This window comes from Xenopus laevis, chromosome 2S, assembly GCF_017654675.1.
Source record: "Xenopus laevis strain J_2021 chromosome 2S, Xenopus_laevis_v10.1, whole genome shotgun sequence".
NCBI lineage: Eukaryota > Metazoa > Chordata > Amphibia > Anura > Pipidae > Xenopus > Xenopus laevis.
The window spans coordinates 38346154-38365754 of record NC_054374.1 but is presented as its reverse complement, the minus strand read 5'-3'; the positions used below and the strand labels follow the sequence as shown (position 1 = coordinate 38365754).

General features: G+C 41.6%; 1 protein-coding gene across 1 annotated transcript in view; it reads right to left on the bottom strand.

The window, feature by feature from the left end:
* nlk.S (nemo-like kinase S homeolog) overlaps positions 1 to 19601 on the bottom strand; it is a 115988-nt gene that overhangs the window by 14051 nt on the left and 82336 nt on the right. The window contains exon 7 of the mRNA XM_018249108.2: positions 15179 to 15280. Coding sequence (XP_018104597.1) covers positions 15179 to 15280 — 102 coding nt within the window. The remainder of the gene's footprint in view (positions 1 to 15178; positions 15281 to 19601) is intronic.

Genomic DNA, 19601 nt, shown 5'->3' with positions numbered 1-19601 from the left:
CATACTTATTATTTTGGGGAAATGCTCAATAAAGTACCAGCTATCATTATGGGCAAGTACGGACCCAAGGGCAGTGCCTCCCTCATGGATAAATATCTTTGTGCATCCCAGCCAGTATCGGATCTGGACACAGGCCACGAAGGAGCCGCTACTCCTCCACCTACTGCAGAAGGCAAGGGAGCGGCATCACAGGCATTGGGCCATTCCAATGCAGATCTCCTGCAAGGGAAAAAAGACACACACGCAAGTACGTCTAACCAACTAGACACAATTAAAATTGAAATATCGCATATTCGGCAAGATGTCCAGACCCTGCGAGAGTGCACCACGGAGGCAGAGAATCGTATATCTACCCTGGAGGACAAGGTGAGGTCCCTTCCTGCTGAACTTTCCCGCATGGCCAGGCAATTGGCAGAGCCCACAGCAAAATCTGCCGATCTTGAGAATCGGCTTCGCCGGAATAATCTACGGCTGATCTTCAACACACCAGGGGAAGCGGACAGATGGCTAGACGGTCGTCAGAGATGAGACCCCTCTTGCAACAATCCGCCTGAGTAGTGACCTGGGAGTTGGGAACCATTTGGTGAGTGTCAGTCAAAGTGGGAAATAATGCAGACTCTTACTTGTTTGAGCTTTTCTGTTTGCTGGCGTAACTGATCTGCCATTTTGTTACCAACTGGGCTGCACTTTGGCCAACCACCTAATACGGGCTCTCAGCCCAATACGGCACACCACTGTTAAGGCGCCATGTAACACTCTGAGCAGTCACCTAACCTCATACCCAAAAGGCGCAAGTAACTTGATCTGGTTACACGCAAAATGGGATAAAAGAAGGTTGGGACATTTTTGTAATAATATATGGGTTTTTTTATTTTTATTTTTTGTACATAAAAAGAGTCGTTGGAACTACAAATCTCTGGAGCAAAAGCTTGCGCATGCGGACTGTGGATTTGACGCATTCAAGGGTGAACATAAAGTGTTGGTCTTGGATTGCTATGCCACATTTTTACTGAAGTTTACTACTGGTGTTGAACGAGAGTCCCGATCTCACCCACATGAGATAGGCAGAGGTTTAGTCCCACCATACAAATGAAACGAATGTACTATGTGCTGTGGGGTTACACGAGGCATAAACCGGGTGGATCTGCACCATCAGTTATGGTGATGTTACAAAGATCATCAGTTATAAAAGTTATCTACGGCCTTCCAATAAAGGTACGGATGGCTAGGTTCGAGACTATCTACTTAAGCGGTCTCCGCTAAATGTTCTCCCCAGAGGAAGTTCCTGCATTCGGGGTTAAGGCTCGCCTAAGTTTGGAGGTTGGGAAACGGGTTTCAATGGGAAATGTATATCTGTTTACTGGATCTTCATTTGGATTTCCTTTTTCCTTCTTCTCGCTACTGGAATTATGCACATGTTTTTCAACGCTGCAAATTGCAAAATGGGTCTGTATCCTTACCATTGTGAAGTATTGATATTTTTTGCATATGTTTATCGGTATCTTTTCCAGACATAAAATGCAGAATAGGAAAATAATTTCCTGGAATGTCAGGGGCCTGAACAGTAAATTCAAGAGAGCTCTCCTTTTTGACTATATCAAAAAATACCATCCAGATATACTGATGCTTCAAGAAACCCACCTCATAGGCCAAAAGCTACTCTCTCTTAAAAAGCAATGGGTTGTGCATGCTTACCATGCAGCATTCTCGACTCATGCCAGGGGGGTCTCCATATTGGTCCGTAAGGGAGTGCTATTTGAATTCATAGACATTCGCTCAGACTTCTATGGTCGTTACATAGTGTTACACTGTAAACTTGACATAAGCCCTTACCTTTAGTAAATCTATACTGTCCACCCCCCTTTTTGTTAACTCTACTGGAACATATTTACAATTTACTTGCTGCATTACCGGCAGCACCACTGTGAATCTTTGGTGATTTTAATACTACCCTAGAAGCCTTGCAGGATAGATTGGGACAAATCACCGGACATAGTTCTGGACTGATCAGGGCAAAGCACAAATGGGCGCAAATCATACCCAATTTAAATGAAGAACAATGGGATTAAGCTACAGATATACTATACCAAGATCTAATTTCTATCAAAGACAAAATGATCCAGTTCAAACTGATACACCAATTATATAGTACTCCACTAAAGTTACAGAGAATGGGAGTTAGACCAGATGCTACCTGTCCCAAATGCCAAGATTAGGATGCCTCCTTTTTTTATCTTCTTTGGGAATGTCCACCAATCCAAAGATACTGGAGTGAAGTGCTCAAATACATGGTAGATAACCTAGCGTTCCCAAATGTACGTAGCCCGGAGGTATGTCTATTGAGTCTAGTAGAAGATCTCCTCCCAATGAACAAATCCAGGTCTCTGGCCAGGACATTACTCTTCTATGCAAAGAAAATAATTGTGATGAAATGGATGGGGAACAATGTGCCCAACATGGAACACTGGATTAACCAAGTAAATAAAATACTCCCTTCTATTAGGTTAACCTATGAATCTTGAGGCTCCCCTGGAAAATTTGAGAAAGTGTGGTCACCTTGGCTGGATATTCATATTATTGAGGATATAGGTAGTTAAACTTAACGGTATACAACTGCAACAGATTCAGGTAATACATAAGAGCGTTCAGAGTCCTTGTTAGTGCAATTGGATTCTATATCAAATGGTGTTGAAATGATTATCATGTGCCAATACATGTGCATTGTTTTTTCTTTCCTTTCTTTTCTTCTTTTCCTTATGTCTCATATGTTTGGTTTATAAAATGAAAAATAAAAACTTTTTCCAGTGGTAAAGTAAAAAACAAAACAAAAAACTTTTAGTGTATTATAATCACGCATCTCATAAGCATAATGATAATGGAAAAAGGAACATCAAAAAATATACTCCATCCCTACAGCTTTATTTCAGTCTGGTGTTGCCATATTAATTTCCCCCCCCCCAGCAAATTTTAATGTACCATATAGGCACTAGTGATGTGCAAATTTCTCCCACTTCGATTCGCCAAAAATATGCGAAAAATTGTAAAATCAGAAAGTTCACGAGAAAATCGCGAAATTTGAACGTTTTCACGAAAAAATTAAGCAATTCGAATGTTTTCACGAAAGAAATCGAGCAATTCGAAGGTTTTCACTTAAAAATTTAACAATTCGAAAGTTTTCACGGAAAAATCGAGCAATTCGAACACTCACTACAATCGAGCAATTTGAAAGTTTTCAGTTAAAAATTGAGCAATTTTAACGTTTTCACTGAAAAATCGAGCAATTCGAATGTTTTCACTAAAATCAAGCAATTTGAATGTTTTCACAAAAAAACGAGCAATTCGAATGGTGTCACTAAAAAATCATGCAAATTCGAACGTTTTCAGTAAAATCAAGCTATTCAAACGTTTTAACTAAAATCGAGCAATTCGAATGTTTTCACTTAAAAATCTAGCAATTCAAACATTTTCACAGAAAAATCGAGCAATTCGAATGTTTTCACAAAAAAATCGAGCAATTCGAATGGTTTCACTAAAAAAACGAGCAATTCGAATGTTTTCATGAAAAAATTGAGCAATTCAAAATTTTCTCCTGCCGCTCTGGATGGCACCCAAGTTAGGGGGTGGTTGGGGGATGCCTACATGGAGCCCCTGCTTGTCCTAATGTAGGACAAAGTTTGCGTTTTGCAAACAAGTGGCTGATTGTGACCTTTTTTGCACTGTGCCCAGTATGTCCTGCATTGTAAATGACCCATAGAATTCTGTCTCTCTGTTGGTGATGGGGATGTCACCACTAGAGTTGCCACCTTTTCTGGAAAAAAATACCGGCCTTCCTAAATATTTAGCTTTTTTCCATATTAATAACATTGGGATCAACCATCATTTTTCGACTTAATTTCGGTTGGTCTATTTGAATTTCAAAGTTTTTTCAATTCGAAAATCGACTCTTGATAAATATGCCCCTTAAAATTGCCTCCATTCACCTAAATCATATCTCCCAACTGTCCCGTTTCGAGCGGGACAGTCCCGCATTTGACAGCTCAACCCGCTGTCATGGATTTGTACTAAGTCCCAAGTTTCTCTTTGATCTGCTGCACTGAACCGCCAGAAACAGATACAAAGTTTCTAACATAATTGGGTCTTGGCAGACAGCCCAGAATAGATACTTAACATACATTCGTAACAGTTTGATAAGAACTAAGACTCACAACTTAAAGGGCAATTCACCTTCATTTGCAAAACTGTAACAATATATAAAAACCACAGAAATGTGTTCAAACTTTCATAACCTGCCAAATTATGTAAAATGAACATGGTAATTATGGGGTGTGGTCACAAAAATGGGCATAGGCAAAAATTTTTTTTCTTTTTTTGTCCCGCTTTCTGTCTCCTAAATATCGGAAGGCATGCTTAAATGATAATCATCAAGATTCTATTGGAACACTAACAGGTCAAGTTATTGCTGCCTGAGCTGCAAGTGATCTTTAGGGTGCACGCATTTACCATAAATATGCAAAGGGGAAAAACAACATTCTATCTCTTTCAAGGAAAACTATACCCCAAAATGAATACTTAAGCAACAGATAGTTTATATCATATTAAGTGGCATATTAGAGAATCTTACCAAACTGGAATATATATTTAAGTAAAAACTGCCCTTTTACATCTCTTGCCTTGAACCACCATTTTGTGATGGTGCTGCCTCAGAGATCACCTGACCAGAAACACTGCAATTCTAAGAGGCACATTTACTTAGCCCGAGTGAAGGAATAGAAGAAAAAATACTTAGAATTTCGAACTTTTTTTGGCTGCTTCGACCATCGAATTGGCTACTTCGACCACGACATTGAATTCGAACGATTCGAACTAAAAATCGTTCGACTATTCGACCATTCTATAGTCGAAGTACTGTCTCTTTAAAAAAAACTTAGACCCCCCTACTTCGCCAACTAAAACCTACCGATCATCAATGTAAGCCTATGGGGAAGGTCCCCATAGGCTTCCTAACAAATTTCTGATTGAAGTAAAATCATTCGATCAATGGATTAAAATCCTTTGAATCGTTCAAATGAAGGATCGAATCGTTCGATCGAAGTATCGAACATTCTTTGACTTCGATATTAGAAGTCGAAGGATTTTACTTCGACGGTCGAATATCGAGGGTTAATTAACCCTTGATATTCGACCATTAGTAAATGTGCCCCTAATTATAACACAAAGAAGTCTGGAAGCAAAAGACAGAACTCTGTCCATTAATTGGCTTATGTAACCTAACATGTATGGTTTGTTTGGTTTGTGTGCACCGTGAATCATAGGATCCCAGGGGGGCGGCCCTTAGTTCTTGACATTTTCTATTTAGAATTACCCAATGGCAAATACTACCATGAAAGTATATTATTATGAAAATGGTTTATTTACAAGAAGCAAGGTTTTGCATATCAGCTGTTTTATGCTATATATTTTAAAAGAGACCTACATTGTTCAGGGGTATAGTTTTCCTTTAAAACCAAAATCACTGTTGTATTAGGCATGGTGGATTTGCTGATTAAAAACGTATTCCAGTTAGTGCAAAGTAGGGATGTAGCGAACGTCGGAAAAAAAGTTCGCGAACATATTCGCGAACTTGCGCAAAAACGCGAGCGGTTCGCGAACGGTTCGCGAACCCCATAGACTTCAATGGGAAGGCGAACTTTAACATCTAAAAAAAAAATTTCTGGCCAGAAAAATGATTTTAAAGTTGTTTAAAGGGTGCAACGACCTGGACAGTGGCATGCCAGAGGGGGATCACGGGCAAAAATGTATCTGAAAAATCTGCCTGTGTGTGCTTGGAAGAGATAGTGTAGGGGGAGAGCTGTTAGTGATTTCAGGGACAGATGATAGTAAGTTTGCTGGCTAGTAATCTGCTTGATACTGCTCTGTATTGGAGGGACAGAAGTCTGCAGGGATTTGAGGGACATTTTAGCTTAGGTAGCTTTGCTGGCTAGTAATCTACTGTTCTCTTTAAACAACTGCCATACGTTGACCTTGTAGGCATTGTTTGCCCAGTTTTTTTGGACGCAGCCACTGAAGCACAGTTGCCAGAAAAAATATGCCATATAAATGCTGAAAATAGTCATTTTTCGCCATACGTTGACCTTGTAGACATTGTTTGCCCAGTTTTTTTGGTTGCAGCCACTGAAGCACAGTTGCCAGAAAAAATATGCCATATAAATGCTGAAAATAGTCATTTTTTGCCATACGTTGACCTTGTAGGCATTGTTTGCCCAGTTTTTTTGGTCGCAGCCACTGAAGCACAGTTGCCAGAAAAAATATGCCATATAAATGCTGAAAATAGTCATTTTTTGCCATATACGTTGAGTCAACGTATGGCAAAAAATGACTATTTTCAGCATTTATATGGCATATTTTTTCTGGCCTCTGTGCTTCAGTGGCTGCGGCCAAAAAAACTGGGCAAACAATGCCTACAAGGTCAACGTTGTTGACCTTGTAGGCATTGTTTGCCCAGTTTTTTTGGCCGCAGCCACTGAAGCACAGAGGCCAGAAAAAATATGCCATATAAATGCTGAAAATAGTCATTTTTTGCCATACGTTGACTCAACGTATATGGCAAAAAATGACTATTTTCAGCATTTATATGGCATATTTTTTCTGGCCTCTGTGCTTCAGTGGCTGCGGCCAAAAAAACTGGGCAAACAATGCCTACAAGGTCAACGTCGTTGACCTTGTAGGCATTGTTTGCCCAGTTTTTTTGGCCGCAGCCACTGAAGCACAGAGGCCAGAAAAAATATGCCATATAAATGCTGAAAATAGTCATTTTTTTGGTCGCAGCCACTGAAGCACAGTTGCCAGAAAAATTATGCCATATAAATGCTGAAAATATGCATTTTTTTGGTTGCAGCCACTGAAGCACAGAGGCCAGAAAAATTATGCCATATAAATGCTGAAAATATAAATTTTTTTGGTTGCAGCCACTGAAGCACAGAGGCCAGAAAAATTATGCCATATAAATGCTGAAAATATGCATTTTTTTGGTTGCAGCCACTGAAGCACAGAGGCCAGAAAAATTATGCCATATAAATGCAGAAAATATGCATTTTTTTGGACGCAGCCACTGAAGCACAGTTGCCAGAAAAAATATGCCATATAAATGCTGAAAATAGTCATTTTTTGCCATACGTTGACCTTGTAGACATTGTTTGCCCAGTTTTTTTGGTTGCAGCCACTGAAGCACAGAGGCCAGAAAAAATTAAACCAGTAGGGTTTGCACCCTAGTTTGTAACGGTGGCGGAGGGAGGAGGAGGACGCTAAAGGACAGCTGTGTGTGGAGTCATGAGGCTTGAAGAGAAGGACAGCTGCATAGAAGTCAGAACAAGTCTTCCGGCGTGCAGTAACCCTCCGAGATCCACCCCTCATTCATTTTAATAAAGGTCAGGTAATCGACACTTTTGTGACCTAGGCGAGTTCGCTTCTCAGTTACAATCCCTCCTGCTGCACTGAAGGTCCTTTCTGAGAGCACACTTGAGGCTGGGCAAGACAAGAGGTTCATGGCAAATTGTGACAGCTCTGGCCACAGATCAAGCCTGCGCACCCAGTAGTCCAGGGGTTCATCGCTCCTCAGAGTGTCGATATCTGCAGTTAATGCCAGGTAGTCCGCTACCTGCCGGTCGAGGCGTTCTTTGAGGGTGGATCCAGAAGGGTTGTGGCGCTGCCTTGGACAGAAAAACATTTGCATGTCTGACGTTACAGACTGGCCAAAGGGCTTTGTCCTTGCAGGTGTGCTCGTGGCAGGATTACTGGCACCTCTGCCCCTGGAATGTTGATGAGTTCCTGAAGTGACATCACCCTTAAAAGCATTGTACAACATGTTTTGCAGGCTGGTTTGTAAATGCCGCATCTTTTCGGACTTGTGGTATGTTGGTAACATTTCTGACACTTTATGCTTGTACCGAGGGTCTAGTAGCGTTGCGACCCAGTACAGGTCCTTCTCCTTAAGCCTCTTGATACGGGGGTCCTTCAACAGGCATGACAGCATGAAAGACCCCATTCTCACAAGGTTGGATGCAGAGCTATCCATCTCCGCTTCCTCATTATCAAGGACTGCATCATCCACGGTCTCCTCCCCCCAGCCACGTACAAGACTAGGGGTCCCCAAAAGGTCACCACTAGCCCCCTGGGAAGCCTGCTCCTGTTGGTCCTCCTCCTCCTCCTCCACAAAGCCACCTTCCTCCTCTGACTCCACTTCTGGCACCTCTCCCTGCGTTGCAGCAGGTGCCTGGGTTCGTTCTGGTGATTCCGACCAGAAATCGTGCGCTTCCAGCTCCTCGTCACGCTGGTCTACAGCCTCATCTGTCACTCGTCGCACGGCACGCTCCAGGAATAAAGCGAAGGGTATTAGGTCGCTGATGGTGCCTTCGGTGCGACTGACCATATTTGTCACCTCTTCAAAAGGTCGCATGAGCCTGCAGGCATCGCGCATAAGCACCCAGTAACGGGGGAAAAAAATCCCCAGCTGTGCAGATCCAGTCCTACCACCCAGTTCAAAAAGGTACTCGTTGACGGCCCTTTGTTGTTGCAGCAGACGTTCCAACATAAGGAGCGTTGAATTCCAGCGAGTCTGGCTGTCAGAAATCAAACGCCTGACTGGCATGTTGTAGCGCTGCTGAATGTCAGCAAGGCGTGCCATGGCTGTGTAGGAACGTCTGAAATGGGCCGACACCTTTCTGGACTGGGTGAGAACGTCCTGGAATCCTGGGTACTTGGAGACAAAACGTTGGACTATTAAATTTAACACATGTGCCATGCAGGGCACATGTGTTAAATTGCCTAGTCTCAACGCTGCCAACAGATTGCTTCCATTGTCACACACCACTTTTCCGATCTGCAGTTGGTGTGGGGTCAGCCACCGATCGGCCTGTGACTGCAGAGATGACAGGAGTACAGATCCGGTATGGTTTTTGCTTTCCAGGCACGTCATCCCCAAGACAGCGTGACAACGGCGTACCTGGCACGTCGAATAGCCTAGGGGGAGCTGGGGGTGCACAGGTGTGGAGGAGGAGAAGGAGGACCCAGCAGCAGAGTAAGAAGAAGAAGAAGACGAGGTAGAGAGCGATGGAGGAGTAGAGGTGGTGGCAGAACCGCGTGCAATCCGTGGCGGTGACACCAACTCCACTGTTGTTGTTGAGCTACCCATTCCCTGCTTCCCAGCCATTACCAAGTTCACCCAGTGGGCAGTGTAGGTGACATACCTGCCCTGACCATGCTTGGAGGACCATGCGTCAGTAGTCATATGGACCTTTGGCCCAACACTAAGTGACAGAGATGCGGTAACTTGGCTCTGCACATGTTGGTACAGGTGTGGTATTCCCTTTTTAGAAAAAAATTGCGGCTGGGTACCTTCCACTGCGGTGTCCCAATTGCTACAAATTTGCGGAAGGCCTCAGAGTCCACCAGCTGGTATGGTAAAAGCTGGCGGGCTAAGAGTGCAGACAAGCCAGCTGTCAGACGCCGGGCAAGGGGGTGACAGTCAGACATTGGCTTCTTACGCTCAAACATGGCCTTCACAGAAACTTGGCTGGTGGCAGATGACTGGGAATGGGAACAGGTGGTCAAGGTGGAAGGCGGAGTGGAGGGTGGTTCAGACGGGTCAAGGAGAGCAGAGGTAGAGCAGTAAGATGCTGGACCAGAAGGAGTGTGGCTTTTAGTTTGCCTGTTGCCTTTGAGGTGTTGCTCCCAAAGTGCTTTGTGCTTGCCGCTCATGTGCCTTCGCATAGAAGTTGTACCTATGTGGCTGTTGGGCTTACCAAGGCTCAGTTTCTGACTGCACTCATTGCAAATTACAATGCTTTTGTCAGAGGCACACACATTAAAAAATCCCACACTGCTGACTTTTTGGAAGTGTGCGATCTGGCGGTAACAGTAGAAGTTGGCGGCATTGGCGGCAATGGCGGGTGCGTTGGCCGGCTGAACACAGGTGCCGATACATGTTGTTGCCCTACTGATCCCTGCGGGCTGTCCTCCCTGCTTCTTCTAAGTCTTATTCTCCTACTGCCTCTCTGACTCTCCGTCTCTCCATCTGAACTACCCTCCTCTTGCTCTCTTCTACTAGGCACCCACAAAACATCAATCTCCTCATCATCATTCTCCTCAGATGCATCAATTTCTTCTGACACATCACAGAAGGAAGCAGCAGCGGGGACCTCCTCCTCATCACTCATTATGTCCATCTCTGTCGTGTTCTCTGCCAGAATTAAATCTGGTGTAAGGTCCTCATCTCCTTCATCTTCTTCTGGCAATAATGGTTGCGCATTACTCAGTTCAAGAAACTCATGGGAAAATAACTCCTCTGACCCCAGTGAAGAAGGGGCACCGGTGGTGGAGGAAGTGTTACGTGGGGTGGCCATAGCAGTGGAGGATGAGGAGGATGTTGTGGTACAGTTAGAAATGGTAGAGGATGGGGTGTGCTGTGTAAGCCAGTCAACTACCTCTTCAGCATTTTGGGAGTTCAGGGTCATTGGCTTTTTAAAACTGGGCAATTTGCTAGGGCCACAGGATTGCATAGCAGCACGGCCCCTAGCACGGCCTCTGCGTGGCGGCCTGCCTTTGCCTGGCATTATTTTTTAAAAAACAACAACAACAACAAAAACTCAGTTGGTTTTTCTGGAAACGATAATACACACAGCTAGATGGCGGGTTGAAGAAAACAGTGTGCAAATAATGCCTACAAGGTCAACGTATACACTACTACAGCGGTGGATACGGATTACGTAAAATATATTATGGCTGCTTGAAAAAAGTCACTCCGGTGTTTTTTCTGGAGACGGTAATATTATGGATATTTAGACAGAATGTGAACAAGGTCACACAGCTAGATGGCAGGTTGAAGAAAACAGTGTGCAAATAATGCCTACAAGGTCAACGTATACACTACTACAGCGGTGGATACGGATTACGTAAAATATATTATGGCTGCTTGAAAAAAGTCACTCCGGTGTTTTTTCTGGAGACGGTAATATTATGGATATTTAGACAGAATGTGAACAAGGTCACACAGCTAGATGGCGGGTTGAAGAAAACAGTGTGCAAATAATGCCTACAAGGTCAACGTATACACTACTACAGCGGTGGATACGGATTACGTAAAATATATTATGGCTGCTTGAAAAAAGTCACTCCGGTGTTTTTTCTGGAGACGGTAATATTATGGATATTTAGACAGAATGTGAACAAGGTCACACAGCTAGATGGCGGGTTGAAGAAAACACTGTGCAAATAATGCCTACAAGGTCAACGTATACACTACTACAGCGGTGGATACGGATTACGTAAAATATATTATGGCTGCTTGAAAAAAGTCACTCCGGTGTTTTTTCTGGAGACGGTAATATTATGGATATTTAGACAGAATGTGAACAAGGTCACACAGCTAGATGGCGGGTTGAAGAAAACACTGTGCAAATAATGCCTACAAGGTCAACGTATACACTACTACAGCGGTGGATACGGATTACGTAAAATATATTATGGCTGCTTGAAAAAAGTCACTCCGGTGTTTTTTCTGGAGACGGTAATATTATGGATATTTAGACAGAATGTGAACAAGGTCACACAGCTAGATGGCGGGTTGAAGAAAACAGTGTGCAAATAATGCCTACAAGGTCAACGTATACACTACTACAGCGGTGGATACGGATTACGTAAAATATATTATGGCTGCTTGAAAAAAGTCACTCCGGTGTTTTTTCTGGAGACGGTAATATTATGGATATTTAGACAGAATGTGAACAAGGTCACACAGCTAGATGGCGGGTTGAAGAAAACACTGTGCAAATAATGCCTACAAGGTCAACGTATACACTACTACAGCGGTGGATACGGATTACGTAAAATATATTATGGCTGCTTGAAAAAAGTCACTCCGGTGTTTTTTCTGGAGACGGTAATATTATGGATATTTAGACAGAATGTGAACAAGGTCACACAGCTAGATGGCGGGTTGAAGAAAACAGTGTGCAAATAATGCCTACAAGGTCAACGTATACACTACTACAGCGGTGGATACGGATTACGTAAAATATATTATGGCTGCTTGAAAAAAGTCACTCCGGTGTTTTTTCTGGAGACGGTAATATTATGGATATTTAGACAGAATGTGAACAAGGTCACACAGCTAGATGGCGGGTTGAAGAAAACAGTGTGCAAATAATGCCTACAAGGTCAACGTATACACTACTACAGCGGTGGATACGGATTACGTAAAATATATTATGGCTGCTTGAAAAAAGTCACTCCGGTGTTTTTTCTGGAGACGGTAATATTATGGATATTTAGACAGAATGTGAACAAGGTCACACAGCTAGATGGCGGGTTGAAGAAAACACTGTGCAAATAATGCCTACAAGGTCAACGTATACACTACTACAGCGGTGGATACGGATTACGTAAAATATATTATGGCTGCTTGAAAAAAGTCACTCCGGTGTTTTTTCTGGAGACGGTAATATTATGGATATTTAGACAGAATGTGAACAAGGTCACACAGCTAGATGGCGGGTTGAAGAAAACACTGTGCAAATAATGCCTACAGGGCAAATAATGCCTAAAAGGTCAACTTATACACTACTACAGCGGTAGTAAAATAAAAAAAAGTAAAATAAAAAAAAAAATGAATATTAAAAAAAAAAAATTAAAGTTGGTGCTGCTGAACTACTAGGAGCAGCAGATTAGCACACCAGTCCCACTCCCCAACACTGCTAGACTAATAGCACTGGGCTCTTATAGTAGTAGTAGTAGTAGTAGTAAAACAACAAAAAAATAAATAAAAGCAGTCCTTACAAGGACTACTGTTATTGCAGCAGTCAGCAGATGAGATCAGAAGCAGGACAGCTGCCCACTGCAGCTACATACAGAGCACTGCAGTAGAAGGTAGATTACTAGCCAGCAAAGCTACCTAAGCTAAAATGTCCCTCAAACCCCTGCAGACTTCTGTCCCTCCAATAACAGAGCAGTATCAAAACGATTACTAGCCAGCAAACTTTCAACTGTCCCTGAAATCACTAACAGGCAGCAGCTCTCTCCCTACACTATCTCTTCAGCACACACAGGCAGAGTGAAAAAACGCTGCAAGGCTTCGGTTTTTATAGGGAAGGGGAGTGGTCCAGGGGAGAGCTTCCTGATTGGCTGCCATGTACCTGCTGGTCTGGGGTGAGAGGGCAAAAAAAAGCGCCAACAATGGCGAACCCAAAATGGCGAACGTCGCGCGACGTTCGCGAACTTCCGGCGAGCGCGAACACCCGATGTTCGCGCGAACAAGTTCGCCGGCGAACAGTTCGCGACATCTCTAGTGCAAAGCCTACTAATTGTGAAGGCGCACACACCATCAACTTCCCACCAGGAGAAAAGAACAGCATATGTTTTCAAAACGACTAAAGCAGTTCATGTATATTTAGAACATTCTAAATCGCTTAATAATTTTACTTCTAAGACACCCAAAGGATTATTAAAAAAAAAGAATGCAACATTATTGAACATTTAAGTTTACCTCTGTGCCAGGTAACAAATAAAAAAAAAATCGAATTTAATGGCTTTAGACTTGCTATTTGCAGATGATTGAAAGGGAGATTTTTTTGGGATATAATGCGTATTAATTCTGTGTAACTGCATAGTGCACGCTTTATTATAATACCATGTGCACCCCTAGGATGGGCTGCCCACTTAGTCAAATAACACCTGGAATCTTAAAAGCAAATGCCAATTGTTATTTATAACAATCTAATACATAATTAAATGGTACGTATCAAAAACTTTTAGCTCAGCAACTGCCATCTCTGTTAAAACTATTCTTTGGGGGACTGCAGCTTTCTAGGTGTTTACCACTGTTTAGCATACAACATAAACCAGCTGCAATCTCCCAGTGTGTGCCCCCGGTTTCACTAATCATTCCCACATCACCGATTTGCTCCTTCTCTCCCAGTGACTTCTGAGGGGGTGGTTCTGGCCATGTTGCTAAGCAACAGACTACTTCAAAAGTCAACCATGGTTTCCTAGTACAAGTCCTTAAATAGCCCAATCTATAAAACGTTAACCCTTGAACAGTGTACAATGTAAAGTAAAGGTTGGCATAAGATTTAAAAAAAACTGTGTAGGTTTATTTATAACCCTCTTATTTGTTATTGCTTTGATTTTAACCCCTAATCTAAGTTTTACAATATGGTCATAATAGAGAAATACTTTAACTCAAGCAGAATATGAGGGGAAAAGGAACAATAAGCACACATTAAAATCTAGCATTGTATTAATTATATTGTTACAAATTTATAGATCAATATTGAAATATTCTTGTAGTCTATAAAAAAGGCTTTCAACTAGGGATGCACCAAATCCAGGATTCAGCCCTTTTCAGCGGGATATGGATTCGGCCCGTCTGAACCGAATCCTAATTTGCATATGCAAATTAGGGGCGGGAGGGAAACTGCGTGACTTTTTGTCACAAAACAGGGAAGTAAAAAATGTTTTCCCCTTCCCACTCCTAATTGCTTATGCCAATTAGGATTTTGTTTGGTATTCAGCCCAAATCTTTCGCGATTCTGCTGTATCCAAACTAGTGATTTCAGTGCATCCCTACTTTCAACCTATTTGTATATAGGAAGCTATGAGTGACATCTAACCTATTGCTATAAGCATCCAGCGAATAAAATCATTGGGGCTCATTTATAAACACTGGGTAAATTTGCACCTGGGCAGTAACCCATAGCAACCAATTAGTGGTTTGCCTTTTTCAACCAGCTGCAGGTTGAACTGAAAACAATCATCTGATTGGTTGCTATGGGTAACTGCCCAGGTGCAAATGACCCCCATTGTGTTATAAATATCTGTCCCCATACAGTACATTACATTTAAAAGGGTGTTCCTTTTCCATTTTAACAGCCAAAGATCTACTAATTTGTAGAGCTTATTAAAGAAATAAATCCAGAGTAGAATGCCATGAGCATCACAAGAACATGCAGCATTGGTTGCACTCATTTAGTGAGAAATGTATGTATTTAAAGCCAGGACATGTCTCGCTACACCTGTTTTTATACTATGCAACACAGACAATCACAGATGTTTTAAAGAATACAGCCTTCTTGCGAGTTTCCTAATTTCTACTATACAATTGACGAGCAACAAAACTCAATTATTGTACCTGTTTATGAGGACCCCTGAGTATGTGTGCCTTGGCTCCTTCACAAGCCGTTCTCATTGCTTCTAGTGACGGTGTACCCAACAAATCAGTGATTAAGTCCAACTGGAAGAAAACAGAAAAATATTCAAAGAATATTACTTCAAATGCAAAAGTATTTTTACTGCACAATACTAAAATGATTACTATTGCGCTTTCTCAAGCTCTTTCCTATTAGTAGTCAGGAGCAAATTACTATTGGCTCAGTTATTATCAGTTGTAACTTCACTCCTTTGTCATGCATGCCAATGTAACCTCTAAGAAAAGATCAACTCAGACATATACAGTATTTGATATTATAGCTGTAAATCCTCTTGGTTACTAGTCAGTGTATGACTTTCACTTAGGGCTCTTCTAAAATAGAGGTAAAATGATTAGGAGAAACAGTGCACAGAAGGGCTGCAGGATAAGTACAATGTTGAGGACAGGGTACTTTTGTACCTATTGTACTACAACACTACCAAACTCAAATTTATGACATTTTAGGCCAACCCCCAACTGACATGTTGAACAGTTAGGGTAAGGTCTAACTGTAGGGCTGGTCCTCACAAAGGAGCACAGTGCATTGGCTAGGTACTTAATCTGAAGGCCAGTTGGGGTGAAGTTTGGGGAGAATACATATTTGCCCTATTTTTTGGACTGAAAAACATTTCAAACTAGACCTCATATAAATACGTTATCAGTAGTAGACAAAGTGGCCCTGACCAAAAACAGAAGCCCAAAAACTATGGCTATACCCAGCAGCAACCTGTTGCACTCCTAGCCCTGGTCTCTTCCAAGAGGTGCAAATTGTGAGCATACCTATAAGCAAGGAAAGTAGTGCAATGTGGGTAATGTCATATTTCAGAGCTCTTTGGATAATGGGGTTCCAGATCATGGATCCTATATGTGTATTTATTTTGTACCATTCTCACTGATAAAGGTTCTATTCACCAGGGACAGATAAATCTCAGCCTGGACTGCCAGATGAAAGAGGGGCTGCTATAATATGACATAGGCACTCACTGTTAATTGGGCCCGTGTGTACTTGAAATGCCAGGGCCTATTCTCAATTTCAGTCTGGACCTGTCTAGTGGTATTTTACCAACAACCCAAAAACGATGGCAATGCCACTGTAAAAAATACAAGTTGCACTGCTTCCAGTATTTCTCTCTTTAATACCTCTAAATTCCACTGAAATCAGAAAGTCATAACCCATAATAAACTATATGGGTTAGATTTGTCGAAATGTGATTAGAGTTTTCAACAGAAGAATTCACTCACTCTCTATCCATTCCTATGGTATTTTTAGAAATGTATTTATCAAATGGTGAACTCTCACTCTCCCATTGATAAATTCTAAAAATCCCATAGGAATCAACATAGAGTGAGCGAATTCTTCTATTGAAAATCTAATCTCACATTTTGATAAATCTGCCCCTATCCATTGCTATATACATAGTAGCACAGCATTTAGTACTGACAGTTAGAAATAGTAATATGGGGGCACATTTACTTAGCTCGAGTGAAGGATTAGAATGAAAAATACTTCAAATTTCGAAGTATTTTTTTGGCTACTTCGACCTTCGACTACGACTGCGAATCGAACGATTCGAACTAAAAATCGTTCGACTATTCGACCATTTGATATTCGAAGTACTGTCTCTTTAAAAAAAACTTCGACTAGCTACTTCGCCAGCTAAAACCTACCGAGCACCATTGTTAGCCTATGGGGACCTTCCCCATAGGCTTTCTAAGTAATTTCTGATCGAAGGAAAATCGTTCAATCGATGGATTAAAATCCTTTGAATCGTTCGATTAGAAGGATTTAATAGTTTTCCTTTGATCATTCGATCAAATGAAATGCGGTAAATCCTTAGACTTCGAGATTCGAAGTGTTTTACTTCATTGGTCGAATATCGAGGGTTAATTAACCCTCGATATTCGACCAATAGTAAATGTGCTCCTAAGTGTATAAGCCTAAGGTGCTTTGGATGTTTAAATGGACTGTAATCTTACAGGGAAAAAGCTAAGCTCTCGCAGTAAAGTGAAATATGCAATATACGTTGTGAGTAGTCTGTAGAGGTTGCCACTGTAGCATGACATCTTATTATAACCACACAAGCAATAAAATACTTTGGTTGGTATTTTCGAAATACTTTAAAGGAAATGTATTGCTTCTTTCCTATGCAAAGCTCTCTTGCATATGTTGTTGAGCTGTTAGATGCCAGTGAATGTTGAACATTGTAGAGGTTTAAAGGAATTGTTCAGTATCAAAATAAAAACTGGGAAAATAGGCTGTGCAAAATTAAAAATTTTGTTGATCTAGGTAGTTAGCCAAAAATGTAATGTATAAAGGCTGGAGTGACTGGATGTCTAACATAATAGTCAGAACACTGCTTTTCAGCTCTCTTGGTTTCCACTGATTTGTTACCAGTCAGTAACCAATCAGTGACTTAAGGGGAGGGCACATCATGGGTTATAACTGTTGCTTTTGAATCAGAGCTGAACGCTGAGGATCAATTGCAAACTCACTGAACAGTCATTTCCCATGTGGCCCCCCCTTCAAGTTGCTGACTAAAGCTGGCCATAGACGCAAAGATCCGATCGTATCAATCGAGAAGTAGGAAGTTGTGTTCTGTTATGTTAGACATCCAGTCACTCCAGCCTTTATACATTACATTTTTGGCTAACTAACTTTATTAGAAACATGTTTTATTTTGCACAGTCTATTTACCCAGTTTTTATTTTTTAAACTGAACTGTTCCTTTAAATATCACTTCCGGTAGCATATTTCATCTGTTGTGATGGGGAAAGGCTTCTGCATAACACAAATAGCGATTCTGTTACTTTTACATCAGCCAGTAGGATAACCCCAAATGACTCTGACTGGCAGGTGCGCCACTATGCTGATGAATGGGTTAAAAAAAAAAGATCCTCTGGCAAATGTACCTGTCAGGCAAAGAAAAGGATATAATTCACCCTGTGTCATTAGAGGTTTGTGCACCTGGCCCTTGGTGCTTGCCAGAGGATTGTTGTGAATGCTGCAGCACTAATCAGAACAAAGGTTCCCCCGAGGACAATAATTGCAACAAAACTGCTCAAAGATACTTGTTCAGAACAAGTGTCACCTGGGTATCCGTGGCCTTTATAAAAGAAATAAAAATAAAATTGATAACATGGTTTTGCTTTATCGTTCCCCACAGAATCCAATCTGGAGCTTCATCTATGGATGATAAAATCCAGGTTTACAAAGTGCAACTGTCTGAACAGTGTAGGCCAAATACTATAACTTGGATTCTCAAGTGCAGACAGGCAGGGTACCTTAAATAAAGGTAATGGATGGGCATGGTGCTTATGGAGTAGGTAGCTTATTGGAAGGTAAATGACTGAAGATGAGGGATGGTAATGAGAGATTGTAAATTCAACGTACAACTTGCTCATATCCAGGCTTGGACTGGCAATCTGTGGGTTCTGGCAAATGCCAGAGGGGCTGCTGTACAAATCTATTGAAAGTTACCATATAGTGGGCAGGTAGGGGGCTGTTTGGGCCTCTGTGTGTTTGGAATGACAGGGCCTATTTTGACTCCCTGTCCAGAATTGCTCATATCAGATTATCCAAAAGTCTGGCTACAGTGGGGCTACATGCTGTGCAATTGTATCTGGGATAACCTCTCTTTTGCAGTCATTACATTTTTTTGTTGATTTTGAGGATTCTTTTTTTTACAGTATAGGGGTCCTTGTGTATTTGTTTATATTTGGGATTTTGTTCCCCAGTAGGACATGGACTGGTGACTTGAGAATATTAATACCTGAGTACACAATGCCCTCCCCTCTACAATTTCTGAAGCACTGGGGGTCGTAGTAATTATTTATTTTATATATTCCGGCTTGAACCAGGTACCAGCGTAGTAAGACCTTGTACCCCGCTCGAGTAAGGAGGTGTTGATTGAACTATGGCCTGTTGAATCCCATATTTTGAGCCATTCTTGCTCGTCTAAGGGTCTGCCCAGATCTCCTTCCCAGGCTCGAACATATGGTGATATAGGTGGGGAATAGGCTTTTATCAGTATTTGGTATAAGCGGGATAAACCCCTCTAAAGTACCCATATACTCAATTTTAAGCAAATAATTACATTTTTTTAAAAGGATTCCCTTTTTCTCTGTAGTAATTAAATTGTACCTTGTACCTGTTCTCATCTAAGGTATAATTAATCCTTATAGGAAGCAACAGGCAAACAATCCTATTGGGTTTATTTCATGTTTAAATGATGTTGTAGTAGAGTTAAGGTATAGAGATCTAAACTACAGAAAGATCCTACATTCAGAAAATTGAAGGTCCCAAGCATTCCACATGACAGGTCCCATTCCGGTATATATTACGGTTTTTTTGGTGAACATCGTCACA